The sequence below is a fragment of the Ctenopharyngodon idella genome, chromosome 23 (genome assembly GCF_019924925.1).
Source record: "Ctenopharyngodon idella isolate HZGC_01 chromosome 23, HZGC01, whole genome shotgun sequence".
Lineage (NCBI taxonomy): Eukaryota > Metazoa > Chordata > Actinopteri > Cypriniformes > Xenocyprididae > Ctenopharyngodon > Ctenopharyngodon idella.
In genome coordinates, this window is record NC_067242.1 from 25,201,656 (window position 1) to 25,223,539 (window position 21,884).

Genomic DNA, 21,884 nt, shown 5'->3' on the forward strand with positions numbered 1-21,884 from the left:
ATTTTTGGGGTTTTTTTTGCACATCTGTCATACCCCTCGGAAAACGGTTCTCATTCGTGCTTGAATATGTTTACACTACAAAATATGGCAAAATACAATACTCTTTTTTACAATTATCTTATATAGCCTAGCCGTTTTTAATATGGATAGTTTAAGAAACCCAACCTTGTTATACTTAATAAATATAAATTGTCTTCTTAGCCCTCTAATGTGTTCCCTGCAACTGGAGTATTCTCTGTGTGAAGCGCACAACTGCATGAGCTCGTATTTTGGGTTAAGCTGCGTGGCTTTGACATTGTGGAAAACAGAATAGAAACAAAATGTAATAGCGTTTTTACCCGTTATTATCAGTCTAAATGAATCTACCGCGAAATATAGGAGCTTGTTAAAACTCAAACCTGAGATTTTACTGGGACGGCGTGTTCTTTATTTATTACCGTTCGGTCATTTATTTTTTGTTCATCTTTTATTTAAATAGCCTACCTGTTACTGTGTCAGTAATTACTGTGCTGCACATTTCTGATTTGGGAGCGATTTGTTTGTCAGAAAAATGTTAGGCTACCTTTTTAAAAGTTTTGCTCTTAACAGACCTGTGTTTTATATCACTAGTGCAGTGTCCGTTCTCATAGCATATAAGCCCTGCCCACGTGAGGCACGCCGCTTCCAACTCACGCTGTTCTGTAGTTTATTAAAAGTTTATTATTTCTGAACGTGTTCTCGACATAATCAAAATGCAAACAGGCAGACACAGAGATTCCTGCTGTAACGCGTTGTGTACGGAGCAAATAGGGATAACGTTAGCTCACTTAGCTTGAGTTATTGATACCACACACAGACTTAACAGAGGCGATTGACATTTAACAACTGGCGTTTTATTCCCCATGAAACACGTGTAACTGTCCGTCACAAATGTTATGCCGTCCACGGTGTTACTTAATAAAGAAAATAACTTTAAATGAGCAACAAAAAAAAAAAAAACAGAAATAACCCGCATACATGCGGTGCTCGAGTCGTTCGACACAATTCAACCGGGAGCGTGCAGCTCTTAAAGGGGCCACACCATATTTCTACTCGTTACACATGCCTTTATTAGAGAGAAGAATATCTTCAGCCTCCTCCCACCGAAGCTTCGAATATTCGGTGCTGATTACTCCCGAGCTTCGAAGCTCAAAAAATGGTATTCGGATCAGCCCTAATATTTTTACACGTGCTTAAAGGCCTTAAAGCAGTTGAACCCTGATAATAGCTGCTCACAGCTATATTTTTAATTTATTTTCATTATCATAAACACGCTGGTTTGTAACGCAAATAGTTTTTCCATTTGTTGTTCTTCTAGTTATTTACCTATGCGGCTAATGAATTGGAAGTCTCGCACATTCAAAGAAATTTAAAAATGTCTTACTTCCGCATTGACAAATAAGGTGGATACCTGAGGACTGAAAATCATTTCCCACCTTTCTATCATATTACATTTACATATTTGACAGATACTTTTATCCAAAGCAACTTACATTGCATTCAAAGTATACCTCTTTTCAGTTCACGCATTCCCTGAATCAAACCCATGACATTTGTGTTGCTAACTCCCTGCTCGACTTGAGCTACGAGAACACTTTAAATACTGCAAATGATTTTATTAATAGACAGAAAGTTCTCTTGAATGTTCTTCTTAATGTAATAGAGTCAGCAGAGTCTCACTCAAGTAATCTCCTATACTTGGAGATTTCCCATCACTCAGAATGTCTTACCAGTGATTATGCTGTGACTTAGTGTTGACACAGGCAGATAAAGAAGCCTGATACTGCAGTACTATCAAAGTCATTTGTCTTTCAGAGCAGGTAACCACAGGAAGTGTTAGACTCAGAGTTAGTCCTGCTGATGAGAAGCTTCCAAGCGGAGTAAAGGTAAGGGGACATTGGCAGTCTCGCATTTACGCCTTCCTCTCACTCAGTGTGAGGGAAATACACTTACCACTGTGCTGAGCCCTCTGCTCTTATGGAAGCAGATACTGAAGAGCTTTTGTGCACATTAAAGATACAAGTGCTCAGCAGGTGTCATGCTTCAGGAGTGATAATATTCTACTTGCCAATGTATTATTGCTCCGTGCCGTGCCATGTGTTTGTGTAACATATGACACATTAACTGTTTCAATGAAAGGGCTCAGGGACTCTACTTTCTTTTATTTTGACATTTTACAAACTTCACTGACATTTCAACATTGTTGAAGCAAGCCTTATTAATCAGATAATTCCAGCTATAATTACATTGTTGAAGCAAGCCTTATTAATCTGATAATTCCAGCTATAATTACAGCCATGTTCAAAGTATACTGAACACACACCTGTAACCACAATTCAGTTGAATTCTTATGAATGTACAAAGTTGCTTTGATAGATTTGTGGCTTGGCAACATTCTACAGTTAGGTCAATGGACTCTTTCAGTAGTTCTTTAGCTAGTGTTAGCATTGTTGTTCTTCAAGTACTTTACATACCGATACCACAATGGTGTTAAACGTTGCACTGCCATCTGTTGACTTCAATCAGCAAGCTTGTCTCAAGTTTTACGTATATTACACTGATATTAGTTTTAGAGAGCACAATAATTAACTCCGTTACACAAAAGATGCAACTTTAGCATCACAACTTATCTTGTTTATGCCATACAGATGTTTCCGCTCCTTTAAATCTTTGTGAGTTTTTCTGTCTTCTGTCTATTGACCTTTTCTGCTTCTTTGGCCATACAGGTACTGATTTTCCTGTTTTCTCCACTGCCTATGCACTATAATAAATGTGGTTCATTGTCTAATTTTTGCTCTTTGAATCACCAAAACGCACAAGGCCACTAGCATATCAGAGGCGGCAGCTTGAGGATTGAGCATGAGGATTCTCTCCGTTCAGCATGTGTTACGTCATTTTAACATGGCGAAATATATTGTGGGGGTCGACCTGCACCTAAATAAAACTTTTTTTTTTTCTTTTGAAGAACTATTATGAGTAGCAGTTTTCATCTCCTATGAGTGTATACCATTAAGACTCTTCACAAAACCCCAATTTGTTTCTTAATGCTTAAAACTCTTTATATTAGCTCTGAGTACTGACTACTGCACCTTTAATAATAAGTTAAATTATTTATGAACATTATCTTTTTTTTAATCATACTACTGCTGCTGTTGCTTTGCGTCATATTGTCATATTGTAATACTTCTGTTCTGACTATCAGCATAAACTCTGATTCACATTGCAACTATTGTGCAAGACCTGCCTGCATATACAGGAACAAGCCTGACCTACAGTACTACAGTTCACTTTTTCTGTGTGACATTTAGGTTACAATTTGAAATTATATACAGTAGGGCTGCCCAATATTGAAAAAAACAACAACAACAACATTGCAGTATTTTTCTGCAATATATATTGCGATATGAAATAAATTTACCAGATTACTTGAATAGCTCTATTCTGAAAGAATTAATAATTCTACTTTATACTACTTTATGCTACTTTATATTTTTCAGGCCGGTATTCAGGTACAGAAAATGAATAATCAATAACACTGTATAGTCTTCACTGCATAAACTGAATATAATTAATCTGTTAAGTGATTTTCTCTTTGTATTTTGTTGTTTGTTAACATTCATGATACAGAAAGCAGCAAGAATATTAGCCTGCTGTCACTTTAATACCGAAAGCGTGGATCCAATATAATGATACACATCAGTTTTATTTTTTTTGTGTTACCTAAGCCATACACAACTGTGTTTTACAAGGATACTCGCAGAGATGGACATTTTGACAATTTTGCGTGTATTTGTCCGTTCAAGGACAAATAGACGTGAAAGTGAACGAAATTCTGTGTTCACATGCGTTTGCGCGGCTCTGTGTGTGCGCACAGAAAACAGCGCGCACAACTGACTGGACCTAAAACACGTGCAAATGATGAACTTTTGTTCTGTGATGGTTACACTTTGCAGTTAATCCGAGAAAAACGTGCATGTCAACCGGTGGTGCCTTGGCTGAACGATTTAGCGATCCCTATACTAGACATCGCACTTCCTGCGATGTGACTGTCACAGATGCGCACATTGTGATATCGATGCTAAAACGATACATCATGCAGCCCTAATATAGTATAATCTGTAATATGCAGATGAGATTGTGTATCTCATGTATTTGCCATAAATGTTTCAGACAAAAATATCTTTCAAAGATTGAATAAAATGAACTTCTCAATCTTTGGCATCCCATCTTTTAGGCCTTCATTGGAAGCGCTTATTGTTGCAGCCTGGGAACTTGTAAATGGGACTTTGTTTCCCAGCAGACTGATTTAAAAACTTGATTTGCCTGATTGAAACCTGATTTTCAGAAATTGAGAGATAAGCTAATCAGCAGTGCATTATCTGAAAGCATTGTTAGCCAGTGGTTGCAAGTTCTGTTGTTACCAACATAGTTCAATAATTTGGCGTTTCCCAAAAACAGCGTTCCAATGAGCATTCATAAATAGCATTACAAACTTGTGTTGTTAGAACTACAGCTCTCGGCTTGTGGTTAAAGCAAAATTTCTTGTTACTTTGACGTGTACTTACATAGATCATGTTAATGGGCACAATAAGCAAGCTAACATTCAGTACATTATATATATTTTATCCCTATTTAAATATATAGATTTCAGTAAATATATAATTAAGCATGTCAACAATCAGCATTGTTTTTGAAAACCCAGGAGCATGACGTAAGGGGAACCCATGATGACTCAAACATCAAATTAAACAAAACGACTAGGAACAAAAACAGTGAAGTAGTCCTCAGATGCCATGTTCATTACAGCAACATTTCAGACAAATTACAACCCGAATTCTGGAAAAGTTTTTTTTTAAATTTGAATAAAAATGAAAACTAAAAGACTTTCAAATCACATGAGCCAATTTTTTTTTTTTTTTTTTTTTTTTACAGTAGAACATAGATAACATAACATGTTTAAATGGAGAAATTTTTACAATTTTATGCACAAAATTAGCTAATTTCAAATTTGATGCCTGCTACAGGTCTCAAAATAGTTGGGACGGGGGCATTGTTTACCATGGTGTAGCATCTTCTCTTCTTTTCAAAACAGTTTGAAGACGTCTAGGCATCGAGGTAATGAGTTTCTGGAGTTTTGGTGTTGGAATTTGGTCCCATTCTTGCCTGATATAGGTTTCCAGCTGCTGAAGAGTTTGTGGTCATCTTTGACGTATTTTTCGCTTAATGATGCACCAAATGTTCTCTATAGGTGAAAGATCTGGACTGCAGGCAGGCCAATTCAGCACCCGGACTCTTCTACAACAAAGCCATGCAGTTGAAGCTGCAATATGCGGTTTTGCATTGTCCTGCTGTGATACACAATGCCTTCCCTGTAATAGACGTCGTCTGTAAACCTTTATATACCTTTCAGCATTCATAGTGCCTTCCAAAACATGCAAGCTGCCCATACTGTATGCACTTATGCACCCCTATACCATCAGAGATGCTGGCTTTTGAACTGAAAGCTGATAACACGCTGGAAGGTCTCCCCCCTCCTTAGGCCGGAGGACACAGCGCCCGTGATTTCCAACAAGAATGTCAAATTTGGACTCGTCTGACCATAGAACACTTTTCCACTTTGAAACAGTCCATTTTAAATGAGCCTTGGCCCACAGGACACAACGGCGCTTCTGGACCATGTTCACATATGGCTTCCTTTTTGCATGATAGAGCTTTAGTTGGCATCTTCAGATGGCACGGTGAATTTGTTTACCGACAGTGGTTTCTGGAAGTATTCCTGGGCCCATTTAGTAATGTCATTGACACGATCATGCCGATGAGTGATGCAGTGTTATCTGAGGGCCCGAAGACCATGGGCATCCAATAAAGGTCTTCAGCCTTGTCCCTTACGCACAGAGATTTATCCAGTTTCTCTGAATCTTTTGGTGATGTTATGCACTGTAGATGATGAGATTTGCTAAGCCTTTGCAATTTGATGTTGAGGAACATTGTTTTCCACAATCTTTTTACACACTCTTTCACAGATTGGAGAGCCTCTACTCATCTTTACTTCTGAGAGACTCTGCCTCTCTAAGACATCCCTTTTATAGCTAATTATGTTACAGACCTGATATCAATTAACTTAATTAGTTGCTAGATGTTCTCCCAGCTGAATCTTTTCAAAATTTCTTGCTTTTTCAGCCTTTTCTTGTCCCCGTGCCAACTTTTTTGAGACCTGTAGCAGGCATCAAATTTGAAATGAGCTCATTTAGTGGATAAAAGTGTAAAATTTCTCAGTTTAAACATTTGTTATGTTATCTATGTTCTATTGTGAATAAAATATTGGCTCATGTGATTTTAAAGTCTTTTAGTTTTCATTTCATTCAAATTTAAAAAACGTCCCAACTTTTCCGGAATTCGGGTTGTACATTGTGGAGAAAGCTGCTGACTGAATGAACTGCATGTATATGAGAGTAAAGTGTACATCAATTAAAGGATTAGTTCACTTTAAAATGAAAATTACCCCAAGCTATACTCGTCATCAAGCCATCCTAGGTATATATGACTTTCTTCTTTCTGATTAACACAATCGGAGTTATATTAATAAATATCCTGACACATCCAAGCTTTATAATGGCAGTGAACTGGACCAATGAGTATGAAGCTCAAGAAAGTGCATCCACCCATCATAAATGTACTCCACACAGCTCCGGGGGTTAAAAAAAAGGCCTTCTGAAGCGAAGCGATGCGTTTGTGTAAGAAAAATATCCATATTTAACAAGTAAAATATCTAGCTTCTGCCAGACTGCCTACCGTATTTAACTTACGAAGAAAGTGTAGTGCCTCTCGCATTTCAAAACGCTTACGCTAGGTCCTACACCTTCTGTATTCAAATTACGTTCACTGCCATTATAAAGCTCGGGTGCATCAGGATATTTATTAATATATCTCCGATTGTGTTAATCAGAAGCAAGAAAGTCATATACACCTAGGATGGCTTGAGGGTGAGTAAAGCTTGGGGTAATTTTCATTTTAAAGTGAACTAATCCTTTAAATGCCTAATGTTAATGCGATTAAAAAGGTTTACAGATTTCTGTTATTTGTGTAAATTAACTATAATAATATGACATTAATTGGGTTCTTGAATCTGCATGTGATGTCATTAACGGCAGTCCTATATTTTTTAATTGAATTGGTTCAAACGGCAGAGGTACGACCATGTTACTATGGTTTCGGGAAACAGTCTTGACTACCTAGTTTGTACAACAATGCATTCTACTAGGGTGGTTAAGCAGTGTTACATCGTTGTACAGGAAACTCACTCCAGACTGGAGCATGCTGTTTTGAGAAAACTCTTGCCATTTTTGTCTGCAATATGCAACAGGTGCTCCATGAACAGCCTGTGGGCAGTTTATGGACGTCTCAGTCTAAGAGTTTTTGAAAACTGTCTGCATATTTGAAATACAGGTTTTCAACATTGAAATAACCAGTCAAGAAAGATGCCAAAACATATCAGGTAAATGTTGACCTACGATATAACAAAAAGTGGATGACTCTGGAGGTCACATCAGACAATAGAGATTAGCAATGCAAATGCCCTCTATTTAACACACTTCTCCTTACTCTGCTCTGAATCTCAATGAAAGCAAATGATAGCTCACTATTGATTCAAGCATGCTAAGTGGACTTGTAAATATTTTTTTTTGTTCACTGCGTGCCACCAATAAGTGAACAATTTGAATATTTTACATTCAAGTCTTTATTCCTGTGTTTTTATGCAGGGTGTCTTCAAGCCCTTGTACTAACGATAATGTCAAGGTATTGTCACGTTTTATGCACCAGCTCCATATGTTTATTTATAGATGCAAATCTTTTGCATTCATTTTCACCAGCTGTTTAGAAAATAGAACTCAAGCATTGGCAGAGCGGTGCAGTAATGTGCAATTCAGGACGCACATATCTGTAAAGTACACACAGAGGTGTAATTGATTAGCTCTATATGTCAAAGACAGAAAAGTAGCTTGTACATTCACCTCACATCCTCCCTCCTGTCTGTCTGTTCCCATTGTTTTTCTGAGCTGCACTCAGGCTGTAGTGTGTCTTTTCAAGTGTGTTTTTTTTTTTTTTTTTCGTTGGCTTTGTAAGCTGTAGTCTCCTCCAATCAGTGAATGAAAGCTGGAGTACTGCGTTCTCTCTGTTGTTATCAACAGATCTGTATTCATTTCACACCTGCCAAAACACTTTCTCTCTTTTTTTTATTTATTTCTTTTCTGTATCCTTTCTCTTTGTGCACACAACATGGCAGTAGATTATTTTCTGGATGCGTGTGTTTTTGTGTTGTACATATGAAAGCACGCTATAGTTAGCGGTCAGCGTGGGTTTGTTGTATTGTTTTGAGTTGCTGGTAAAAATATATAAAAAAATATGATGATGGTGTTCTGGACGGCAGCCATTATAAAGTATAATAGCTCTCCTGGTAGGAAAGTGTTGCGGTGGTTTAATGGAGGCAGAGGGCTTGTCATAAACAGGTGTATGGTTTGTTCACTAAGCAGCTGCTGTAATGGCATGGCCATTATGGTAATGGCCCAGGATGGATGTCATAGATCTGGGTTGTCCCTCGCCTGTGTGTTTGTCTTGTGAGAGGCCAGGTGTGGGCCATTACTGGACTGTATTACAGGACATTGCTGCAGGTAAAGTCAGAACAAGGCTTCTTTGGGCCGAATTCAGCAGAAAGTGTGCTCTATTTTGCAGTTTTTTTTTTTTTTTTTTTTTCTGAAACAGCCCACAGAAATATTTTATTATCATTTTAATATATTTTAAAATGTAATTGATTCCTTTGATGACAAGGCAGAATTTTCAGCAGCCATTGCTTCAGTCTTCAGTGTCACATGATCCTTCAGAAATCATTATGCTTGGTGCTCAAGAAACATTTCTTAATGTTATCAATGTTGAAGACAGTTGTGCTGCTTAATATTTTAAGTTAAATCCAGTGAATCAGTTTAATCAGTTAAAGTAAATCATTCCAGCACTTTTAGCATCTTCCTCTACCATACCAGCTTGTCTCTGTAAGCATTCAAAAATGGCACACTTCACCTCAGTTAGTCACCTTCACTTATTATTATTAGGGCTGTCAAGCAATTAAAAATTTTAATCTAAATTAATTGCATGATGTGGCGATTAATTGATCTAATAATTGCTAATTAATCATCCATCAAATTTGGCTGAGAAATTACCCCCAAAAGATAATTTAAAGTCATTATTGTGTAAAGCATCAAATAGACATTTGACAAAAAGTAGCTTAAGAAAGAAATATTTAATTTGATTCAGCATAGAATTTAAGAGTAAATGATGACTGAATTTTCATTTTTCTTCAATGTTTTTTTTTTTTTTAATAATATGGAAATATATGAAATTATTTTTTAATGAAATTATATGAATTGGTTCACCCAATTCATTCCAAACGTGAATTCAGAAATGAAATGCTGCTGTGTTGCTCAGAGACAGTTCTGCTTTGTCTTTATATTTTCGTTGTCAAAATTGAGCAAAACAGACGATATTTTGTCTAAAATAACAAAATATTAACTTCTTATTTATTGAACTATTGTATAAAATCAGTATTACTTTTGAACTCTGGGCAGAAAAACGTGTGATATTGCACTTCTTACTTGTGTGATAGCTTTTTTTCCCCCTATATCTTGAATTTTAGGGACATTCAACTGCATTCTATAGGCTTCATTGTGCAGTGAGTTGTTTCCCTGCATCATAATCATCATCAATCAACTAAATTAAATGTCAGATGACCTAAGTAGGTCTGGGGCGGGGCAAGTTTTTAATATCTAATTTTTTCCGTAATTAATTAATCTAATTAACGCGTTAAATTGACATCCCTAATTATTATTATTTATTTATTTTGAACCAGTGAAGATACAGATTACCATTGTATATTTAATGTGTAATCCATTTTATATTCGTCGGAACTGGTTTAAGCATTGTTTATAAGGCAGCTGATAGCTCTAACCAATTAAACATTCTAAGGGGCCGTTCACACAGAACACATTTTTCCATTCCACTGCACTACTTTTCCATTGATTTTCAATGTAAACATTTGATAGACGGATGTCTTTAACCATTGCGCTCACGTCTTGTGTCTTTTCCAGCGTCTCGCGCATGACTCGGCATTCTAAAGTTCAAAGAATCAAGTTCAAAGAAGTTCAACTTTTAAAAAATGCATCTATAGACTTTGTGCTTTTTTTATATATATTTCACTGACCTGCGTCTCACATTTTAACAGCAAAAACACATTCAGTGTGAACCAGCCTTAAGAAAAGTGTAAAAGTGTCAATATACTCTTGGGCAAAAAAATGGGCCAATGTAAAAATGGCAAAATATTTAGTGTTCTTTTAATGGTTAACCATTTGAATCACAAATCACTGGTCATGAAGTTAGCAAGAATTGCACAAATATTGTAGATAAAGTAACTTAGCACAGAATAGCCTTCCCCTTGGTTTTCTTTAAATGTTTAAGCTGTGTGGGTAAACTTGCAGACAGCTTTTTACAGAACAGTCAGTGTTGTTCCACTCAATATTGATGGCTTCAAAGGGTAGTTGAAAAATGTCTCCCAGTTAGTTTGAGTTTAATGTGAGATCAAATATTCACTAGGGTTAAAATCTGGACTCTGACCAGGCCAAAACATGAGCCTGATGGACTTGTTCTCAAGCCACTTCTTGGTCTTTGCAATTTGGGCAGGAGCATTGTCTTGTTGAAAAATTCTGATTCCTCTTTAGATAACAGCTTTACAATTGTAAGAAGCAAGCTATTCTGCTATATTCTCCTGTACTCCAAAGCATTAATTGACTTTTTCACAGTGAAGTAGCTCACCAATGCGAGCAGCTAAAAAGGCTCCCCACACAATGACATATTTTCCTCCATGCTTCACTGTGGTAGAGATGCATTTATTATTATATTTCTCAGCCGATTTCCAAAGACAATGCTCTGGAGCATCACCGTGCAACTCATATTTCATTGTGATTCATCACTCCACACACAACTTCCCCTATTCTGCCAAAAACTGTGGATTTTTGTGGTTAAGACAATTAAAAGCTTAATGTTTATCCATTTTGGGCTTGCCCCATTTTTTGTAAATCAAACATCCCAGATGTTGTTAGAACTGTTAATAATGTGTTCTCTCATATTTATTGTGCAAAGATTCCCGCAGATTTCTAAATCTGGTTTACTTAGTCAAGTATTATCATACACTCTAAAAAATGCTGGGTTAAAAAACAACACAAGGTGGGTTGAAAATGGACAAACCCAGCAGTTGGGTTGTTTTAACCCAGCGGTTGGCTTAAATGTTTGCCCAATCTGCTGGGTAGTTTTTTAGTTTTTTTTTTAACTCAACTATTGTTTAAAAATTACTGTATTGCTTGCTTAAAGGGTTAGTTCACCCATAAATAAAAATAATTATTAGTAATAATATTATAGTAATAATAATTTATTACTCACCCTCATGTCGTTCTACACCCGTAAGACCTTCGTTCATCTTCGGAAGACAAATTAAGATATTTTTGATGAAATCCGATGGATTCGAATCAGTGGTTCGGATCGCGAGTCAAACTGCTGAAATCACGTGACTTTGGCGCTCCGAACCGCTGATTCGAAACAAAAGATGCGAAAAAGTGTTCTGAAATCCCCCATCACTAGATATGGTTGAAAAGTCGTTATTTTGGGGGGTTTTTGGCACACAAAAAGTATTCTTTTCGATTTATAATATAAATCAATAGAGGCCTTACTGAGCCATGGGAATTCTTTAAAAATATCTTAATTTGTGTTCCAAAGATCAGCGAAGGTCTTACGGGTGTGGAACGACATGAGGGTGAGTAATAAATGACATAATTTTCATTTTTGTGTGAACTAACCCTTTAAAATGAACCCAAAATATGTTTGAAATAATTCTAGCATGAGCAGCTGTGATGTAGATTACATAATCTACATCACAGCTACAACACGGCCTATTGATGTAATTCATTAAATATGTTACTTTCCCTATGATTTTGGGTGCTATTTTAGATACAGATTGTGGTGTCATTTATCGGTTGACTCAATATTATCAACAGAAAAAGCAAACAAAACAAAAATAATCAACCCATACTTGGCCTAAGATTTTGGCATGCACTTGCCATTTTGGTGCTTTTGTGTGCACATTTATTCATTAATCAAACTAATTTCTAATAAATTCTCTTAATGTGTCTCATTATCATTAAGAAGCAGAGCATAATGGGTAAAATACCTAGCTGTTATTGTCATTCAGATAGCATATGTGGGATAGGGCAGGTTAAAAGACGCCGTTGGTGGTTTGTCCTGTAATGCTTTGTCTCTATTCACACGAAGCTCAGTGGCTCTGTCTGCATACCAGAGAGGAAGAGTCTGTCTGTGTGACCCTAGAGAGGAAGAGAGAAACAGAGAGAGAGAGAGTAAGGGACTTTAATGAGTCCTTGTAATGGGTGTCCCAGTAAACAGGCTCTGGCTACTGTTATCTGCAGGCTAATGATGTCTGCCGCGCTATTCAATTAGGACAGGAACAAGGTCACTAACAGCTCAGGCCTGAAAGAGTTTAATGCCGCCCTCGCTACTAGACTTCCACTTCATTAGTCTGAGTTGAGTCCAATAAAAACGTCAGCCGCTAGAACACAGGCCACAGCCGCATGCTACTTTCAACTCTATTTGCATGCATTCTGCTTTAAAGTTCAAATGCTTTGTGTCTACTGACTGTCTGCTTGTTGTGATACTTATGTTTTGGCTGCATCTGTATGAGCGGGTATGTTCTCTGCTTCTTTAATCAACAAACGGTTTTGATTTATTGAGTTTATTGTCTGTCATTCACACTTGATTCATCACCAGTTTGAAATAGCTCCTCTTATGCTCAAATTTGTTTTCGTGTGGAGGAACATCTATTAATTTATCAAATTTGTCTCAGTTTGAACTACTGCCAAATATTTAACAAGAAAATTTGCTCTGTTTTAGGCTTAACATCAATTAATTAATCCCAGATTTGGGGGGGGGAAAAAATGCTTTGCTTTGCTCCACATAGTTCTTACACACAACACATGAACCAAATACAAATGATGTATGCGTTTTTTTTAGCCTTTGGAAATTAAAACGCCCTCAAGCTTTTCAGAACTTAATACATTATTTAAACAATAAATCTTCTGTTGCTAGAATGTTTGAGGTCAGTATGATTTTGTATTTTTTTTTTTCTGTAAGAAATTAATACTTTTATTTAGCTAGGATGCATTAAATTAATCAAAAGTATATATATGTGTATGTGTGTATATACATATATATATATATATATATATTAGTGTGTGTGTGTGTGTGTGTGTGTAAGCAATAAGATACGAGAGGCTGTGCTGTATCATGAATAAGTCACGGCTTAAGGGCATTGTTAGGCACGACGCGATACAGCACTAGCCCCGAGTACCTTATTGCTTTTATAAAACGGTTACCACACAATACAATACACAATACAAAGCCAAAAATATGTATCAATACAACTTTCGTGAAGTTAAGTTTCTCTAAAAGCCTTCCTTCCGCCGGAAAAAATAGTCCCTGATCGTGAACAGCAACAGAAGTTACATTATTACGCCATTAGATGGCGGCAAAGACTGTCTTTATGAGTGTGTCAGTCAGTAGCGAAGACTTTTACATTGAAAAGACTGAATTGTTGTGAACACGGAACAAGACGAAACTGACAAATGCTTTAACTAGCGCTGTCAGTCATGGGAAAAACCCCTTAACTGTTAAAAGCACAAGATAATACATCGGACATTTAAATAGATTTTTTATTATGAACATAGGACTGACCTGAAGGAAAATGCTAAATCTGAATGCAGGTAATAAACTCCCTCAATCGATTTCTTTCACAAAATACTCTTCCACATAATACAGTAAGCTTCAATGAACAATATCAACTGAGAACATACAGTTTACGTTGCTAAGATTTTCTTTCAAAAACATTAAAAAATCTTACCAACCCCAAACTTTTGAACAATAGTGTATGTCACACTAAATGACACTGTTTTTGTACAGAGATGATGGCAGAATTTGTTTTAGGCCAACAGCAGTTTCCCAGGAGGTGCTGCTCACTGACACACCACTGTCCTTGACTAACCTCCCATTTGCATTCATCGACTCACATGCTTTCCTTCTCTTTGTCCGTCTCTTTCTGTAGGAGCTGGTGGGAAGTAACCCTCCACAGAGGAACTGGAAGGGAATAGCGATTGCACTGCTTGTTATTCTGGTCATCTGCTCTCTGATCGTCACCTCTGTCATTCTGCTGACTCCAGGTAAGCAGCCTGGGAGCAAAGGGCCCGGGGCCATGAGCCTCTAGGCCACCGTACACACACACACACACACACACACACACACACATAATGCTGTTAACAAACCAGAATGTTTCAAGTGTCTACATACAGGTGCACAATCCCATTAGAGACGTAGCCTCTCATGTTACTCAATCCTGCCAGAACACCTTGAATGTTTTCCAAAACATATTGGCTTGTACTTGGAAGTTTCATTTGGGACATGTTTTCACATATGTAACACGACCATGCAAACAAAATAAACACTTAGAAGGTTCTGGACACATTCAATGCGGCTAAACAGCACAAATGTAAAGTATATAGTTGAGGGCTTCAGACTGCAACTAAATTGGTTGCAAACAGTGTTGGGCTCGTTACTCAAAAAATTTGCTTTATTAGGCTACTCATTACTCGTTACTCCTTTCAAAAGTAATATTATTACTTCCTGGCAACAGTAATTCGTTACACTACTACTCCCCAAAGAAGTGGTAATTGCGTATCCTTAAAATTCTGACTTCACATGTGCGCCTCTTTGTAAATGTTTTTATATTTAAATTATTTAGTTTGTATTTGTATTTCTTTAGACAGAATCATAATTTCTATTCATTTTCCACTGAATTGCACAATCTGGTGAGCATATTAGCTTCCACTGCTGTCTCCCTGTGTTTTCACTCACTGTTATGACTCAGAGGAAGATCATTTGCTGCATATATGGCACTCATATTAGGTGTTCATAACCCTCTCTGGGTTACGTAGAAACGTTTCTACACATTTAACAAGAGGTTAATAAACATACAATTATGACAGCATATAATTTGTATGTGATTTTCATGTGATTTGGGCTATTTTTATAAATAAATTATGTTTACAAGAGAAATGCTAAGCAGGTGTAGCTTTTAGCTTATTCTAAAAATGCTACAGACAACATATTTCTGCCTCATCATATGACCAAAATCCACATTAGATTGCAATCGAAAGTTATTACAAACACTCAATGGTGGTTCACAGTGAGTTTTGAGTAAAAGTGTAGTATTAATATCATACATTTTCATGTGTAGCTTGATGCTAATTGTAGCTATAGTTCACTTGTTACCCTGATACGATTATATGTCTTGATGTATAGTATGTTGTCAAAAGAATTCACGTAAGGTTGTAAGAAAATGTTTTTTTTTTATTTTCTAGAAAGGTTTTTGATAATAGATGGGTGTGATGTATGTCAAGACTGGATGGGTAAGCCAGGTAATGCCACAACTTACATTTGACAGTGGTGTTTCCATGCTCCAAGATAGCTTGTACAGTAGTCAACATTTGAAGTGGATCGAAACCTTTCTTCAAAGTTGTCCTAAAACCTTCTTCTTAGGACAACTTAGTTCTTAGGACAACTTTGATGAACTTTTTTGATCCACTTTGATCCAATGTTGACTACTGTAGATTGCTGCCTAGGTGAGATCCCGTGCTCACGCTAGTCGTGAAGATTACAAAAATAAATCTAGGAATGATTTGAAAGATTTCACTCATGACAAGAGTAAGGAATGCTGACTGACAAGACAGTGGCAGAGGATTAAAGTATTTGTTTTGTGTAAAGAAAGGGAAAGCACTGATACATGTTCTTGTAAAATGTGCGGTCAGTACCGCCGTGCGAATGCGAAAGGGAAAGCAAAAAGCGAGCATGCTTTCAAAAGCTATTTCAAAGTTATGTGGTCAATGAACTGAAACACTTCTGCACAACCATCTTCACTGAGTGATTCTGCAATTTCATCACTTAAATAGTCATTTGGCTACTAAATGTTGCATATTTTAGGAGACCGTGGTACCCGCATTGAGTCAAATGCAGATTATGCATCTGAATGAAAACAGATCATTACAGTATGGTATTTCAGAGGTGCCTTGTTTTGTTGTAAAATCATGTGTGTGTTTGTGTTTATTTATTTGTTTGTTTATTTATTTGTGCTAAGAATTGAGTGTTCTCAATTTTGGTCTCTTTATTTTACAGTGCCCTTGTGGCAGTGCAATTACACAAGTACTGAGTAATATTAGTAACAGCATATTAGGTTATCTGCATAATTTACTGTTGTTGTTATTATAGTACACACATTTAACAAGGACACTATAAAATAAAGTGTTATTTTTGATCCATAGACAAAAATCAGCTAGTTAGGTTGTATTTTTCTTCTCTGCCATTTGAAATAGTACTAAAAGAAACATCCAAACTCTATAGAACGGGATTAAGCTCTCAGCAGTGGAAGAAGTACCATATGTAACTGCAGTTTATACATGGCCAGTGAAGCCTGTTACTGGGCAATATAAATCTCAGCATTCCCTTGCTTTCTGAGAGCCATTAAAATCTCCCAGCCGTGCTTTAATTAGTGTGCTGTGAATGCTGGTTTGCTGGTTAGTTCTGTGTTGTTTCATACATTTACCTATTTCACTAATAATAAGCTCAGTGAAAAATATTTAAATGGGAGGCACAGATTGAGATGAGGCACTGCTTGATTTGCTTTTGAGTGTGTGTGTGTGTGTGTGTGTGTTTTTGTGACATATCAGGACTCAAATTTGTATAATGACATGGGTATGACATAGGTATTACAAGGAGAGGGTGACTTATGAGGACATTACCCCATGTACCCATTTTTCAAAAGGCTTATAAATCATACAGAATGAGTTTTTTTTTTAAAAAGTAAAAATGTGCACAGTTTCCTGTGATGGGTAGGTTTAGGTGTAGGGGTAGTGTAGGGGGATAGAAAATATGGTTTGTACAGTATAAAAACCGTTACGCCCATAGAATGTCCCCACAATTCACAAAAACAAACCTTTTCTGTCCGTTTGGAAACCTTGTCTACAGTCTTTTGCTTCATGTCTGTGCTCTATCTAAACTAGAGCAGGGGACGGTTCAGGCAGTCAGGCTAATAGAGCAGAGAGAATGAGCGCAGGCAGTAGAGACCGAGCAGGTGGCATCTCTAGTTTGAGTCCTGACGCCACTCCAAAACTGCAGGATAGGACATAGGACAGGTCTCAAAGATCTCTACAGATTCCTGCCTGTAAACCAGGTCACTTATATAACTGCACCTGATTTATCCAAGGCATATTGCAAATAATCCTGTTCTTGACGTCAACATGACACCATTTGCAACCCATTTTACTTGCACAATGTGACATTTCAGAGTGAAACATGATGCTAAAACATGTAGAGTGGGATTTTATGTACAAGTACTTGATTGGATCATGAGAAGTGGTCTCTAAATTATGGTGATTTGATGGGGAGAGGTTAAAAAAATTAGGGAATGGTGACTTTTGCTGAAAAAATATATGCTGCAGAGGTGAAATTTTTTTAATTTAGATTAAAAATACTTTTTTTTTTCTTTTTTTTTTTTAATTAATGTGCATGATAAATCATTTAGAAGACCAGGAAACATTAAAGGGTTAATTCACCCAAAAATGAAAATTCTGTCATTAATTACTCACCCTCATGTCGTTCCACACCTGTAAGACCTTTGTTCATCTTTGGAACACAAATTAAGATATTTTTGATGAAATCCGATGCCTCAGTGAGGCCTCAACTGACAGAAAGATAATTAACACTTTCAGATGCCCAGAAAGCTACTAAAGACAAATTTTAAAACAGTTCTTGTGACTACAGTGGTTCAACCTTAATGTTATGAAGCGACGATAATACGTTTTGTGCGCCAAAAAAAACAAAGTAATGACTTTATTCAACAATATCTAGGTGATGTGCGATTTCAAAATACTGCTTCATGAAGCTTCGAATCTTTACAAATCTTTTGTTTCGAATCAGCGGTTCAGAGCATGAGTTATTTCAGTAAATGAGGCTTTGTTACATCATAAGTGTTTCAAAGTTTCAATGGTTCATGTGACTTTGGCAGTTTGATACACGCTCCGAACCACTGATTCGAAACAAAAGATTTGTAAAGCTTCAAAGCTTCATGAAGCAGTGTTTTGAAATCGCTCATCACTAGATATTGTTAAATAAAGTTGTTTGTTTTTTGGTTTTTTGTTTTTTGGCGCACAAAAAGTATTATTGTCGCTTCATAACATTAAGGTTGAACCACTGTAGTCACATGAACTGTTCTTTAGTACTTTTTTGGGCGTTTGAAAGTGTAAATTAACTTGCTCTCTATGGACAAGACATACCTCTCGGATTTCATCAAAAATATCTTAATTTGTGTTCCGAAGATGAATGAAGGTCTTACGGGTGTGGAACGATGTGAGGGTGAGTAATTAATGAAAGAATTTTCAGTTTTGTGCAAACTTACACTTTAATAAAGCAGTAAATATGGTCATTTATGATATATATTTTGGCAAGGATTCCTGTTTTGTACACATCTGACATGATGTTTGAGGTAAACTTGTCGAGAAAGATATTTTGTCAGGGGACATTTTTATTTAAATATGAATAAATATATAAATATTTCTATTTATAATATATAATATTTTTGTTATATAATTATTTATTTATTAGATTTATGTTGTCGGGAAATCTATAACCTCCTACAATTTACAGAACCTTTTTTTCTAAAGATAATTTCAACTTTAAAAACATTGTCCATCTTTCGAGTCCCAGGAGGAGGTCATAGTAATAGAGCTCCTGTCAGTTCATCCTCCTCCCCTCTGCCCCGCTGATGAACAGTTCAGTGTTATCCACACTGCCAGATACAAAATGCTCCTGACACCCCACCACACTCCATCAATGATGTTACTCTGGATTTCCTCTTGCCCAAGTGTTTTTTCTCAATCTCTGCTCTTGTCTCGCTGTGACACGTCCTCTCTTTCATGTAATGGATAGGTTGATATGATGGAGCTCGATCAGTGCTTTGACTGGAAAACTGGGTCAGGTCTTCTTTTATCACAGCTTTATTATTATGTTTTTAGAGGAAACATTTCTCACTGTTGGCTGACGCTTGACTGACACGAATGACAGCTAATTGGACGTGTCAAAGGCGCTCATCTCTCTGAGGGTTTGTGATGGAAACTCCTTTTTTTCCGGGAGGGACTACATTTTCGCACAAATCTCTGAGGAACCGTTGCGCTCTGTGGCACCATAGCGGGGGGTCTGTCAGATAACCTTCCCAGAGTTATTTTCGCCTCTCTGTCCTGTTGTTACAGAAATTGCACTTTCCTTGTGTGTAGAGATCAGCCAAGTCACCTTCCGACTCTCCAGGAATTTTTCAGTGCGATTGCCAGAGGAATTTTTCACCAAAAAAAAATCTTTTAAACGCCTTTTAAATATTTTGCTGATATCTAAGCTGACAGCAGTGAATTGGGTCAGTTACACCAGCCTCTCTCATGAATACTAACAATGTCAGAGTACATAGACAATCCTGTGTGCACGTCTTTTTAAGCACAAGATTCAATGAAAACATTGTCAATGCATCAAAAATACAGATGCCCTTTAATAATGTTTCTCCCTCAGCATTCAAGTTGCATTTTCACATCAGCAAATGATGAAAATAACACTCTCTTCTTCTGCTCCACATCAATGAAGCAGCATATATTAAGAAAAATAATGAATCATACACTGAACCGGAAGGTCTTCATTTCCTTTTAATCGTTTCATTAACTTTGGGCCGAAGGGCTGACAAGTAAGATCCACATGTCTGTCAAACAAAGAGCAGTGCATATGAAATCAGCAGTGTTAGCCCTACAGTCTTACAGATAACACTGATCTTCTTAACCAACAAAAGTTCCTTTCATTCAGCCATTCTGACTTTGAAGTGGAGATCATCTTCCATTTCTGCAGCTTATGAAAGCTCTTGCTGCTTTTTAATTAATGCCTGTGATTGTCCTCATTTTCTTATTTGTTCAGTTACATGGTCCTTATTTTCACCATTTTCTTGGCAGTGGATTTCTAGAAGAGGTTCTTCACCACTCTAATATTATGCAAAACATTTATACAGAAATTTTCACATACTAACACCCCTTACACAGTAAGCCAAAATCTCCCCAGATGCATGATATGTGCAAAATAGCATACTGCACACTAGAGATGCACCGATCCGATATTCGGTATCAGTATTGGCTCCAATACTGCAATTTTTGCCAGATTGGGTATCAGTCAGACAGATCGATCCAAAAGTGATACTGTGCATATTTATGTTTGTTACCGTTAAGCTCTACAAAATGCATTATAAAGTACCATAAATGTTTTTGTGCACTAAATTCCAAGTCTTCCGAAGCCAAATTTCACTGAAACTCTTCCTCCGCTGTGGCTGTCAGTCATTCTCCATTCAGCATTGTAAAGCTCCCTCCGAGATGATTAATTATTCCCATAATTATACTTGATCTATAGATAAAAGGTCTATGAATTTGCAAAAAAAAGAGATAATTTTCAGTTCACTCTTGAAGCGGAACTTCGACACTGCGTCTTGGTGTTGACACTATGGGGAACGTCATCAGCGTGACCGGTGTCTGAAGCATGTGTAACCTTACGCCAATACTCATTGGCAGATGACAGTCCATGACGTCACAAGCGAAGTGCCCATTAGTATGAAAGGGCACCTGTATTACACATCATCAGCTTTTTTTGTCTTCAGGAGCCATTTTGTTTGTAGAGCGCGAAATAGGGGACAATATGGAATATGGATAAATCAAGCAGCAATTGCTTTAGAAAGGAGTTTATTGCTGTTTCTAAATGATGTGATATTCGCTACCGGGTGTCTGTTAAATCACTGGAGTAGAGAGGACTTTGAATTTGCATCATTACTATTTGTATAATAAGAATACAAACAATAATTTGTTAAAGATTGATCATCAGTTCCAAAAAAAAAACAGAGGTATAAATATTCTTATATAACTTAACTGAGCTTTGTTTTTTGTTTGTTTTTTTGTTTTGTTTTTTTGGGGGGATAGGGGTTGCGTGATTATCCTGCTCTTTAAAGTGCAATATACTCAGTCTGCATCCCAGTTTGCACTATCCATAATATATAGCTGATGTGACTAGTATGATTGCCTTCAAAATCATAGTGTGAATGGTAAATGAATGTGAATGGTTTCTTTATTCCTATACACTGGAGCACTTGACTGCTCTTCTGCAACAATAAAGTCCTTTTACTGAGTTTTGTGCTCTAAATGGATTCTTATGGCAGTGTACTTCGTAGATGTTGTGTTTGCAGTGATGAATATTTATCTAGCTGCAATGGTGGGCAGCTCAGCTTTAACAGTGCACAGTCCAGGCACGCTGCAGATTCTCTATAGCAGGCAGCCAGGCGGAGAACTTCCAGCTGGGCTCATTTCTCCTTTTTGCACCATGCAAGAAAATCAGCCCTCAGCTGTCAGCTCTAACAGAGACGCACCAGCGGGGCATAAGACTTGAATATGCGTCCAAGACATTTCTTTTGTTGTCACTCTTTGAAACTCACTTGACTGAACTCATTGACATGGTTTATTATGTGTTGTTTGCCTAATAGATGACTGTTTATGTAATGTGTCGGTTTATAAGTTTTTTTTTTCTGCTCACGTTTAAATGTTTCCTAGTATCAGCCTCAGGCGACTTTCCCACAGACCGCTCATGGACTG

General features: G+C 37.0%; 1 protein-coding gene across 5 annotated transcripts in view; it reads left to right on the forward strand.

Moving 5' to 3' along the window:
* Positions 1-21,884, forward strand: part of dpp6a (dipeptidyl-peptidase 6a) — a 435,379-nt gene that overhangs the window by 297,101 nt on the left and 116,394 nt on the right. For all 5 annotated transcript variants that reach the window (XM_051882657.1, XM_051882659.1, XM_051882658.1 and 2 more), the window contains one exon: positions 14,225-14,339. In XM_051882657.1, coding sequence (XP_051738617.1) covers positions 14,225-14,339 — 115 coding nt within the window. The remainder of the gene's footprint in view (positions 1-14,224; positions 14,340-21,884) is intronic.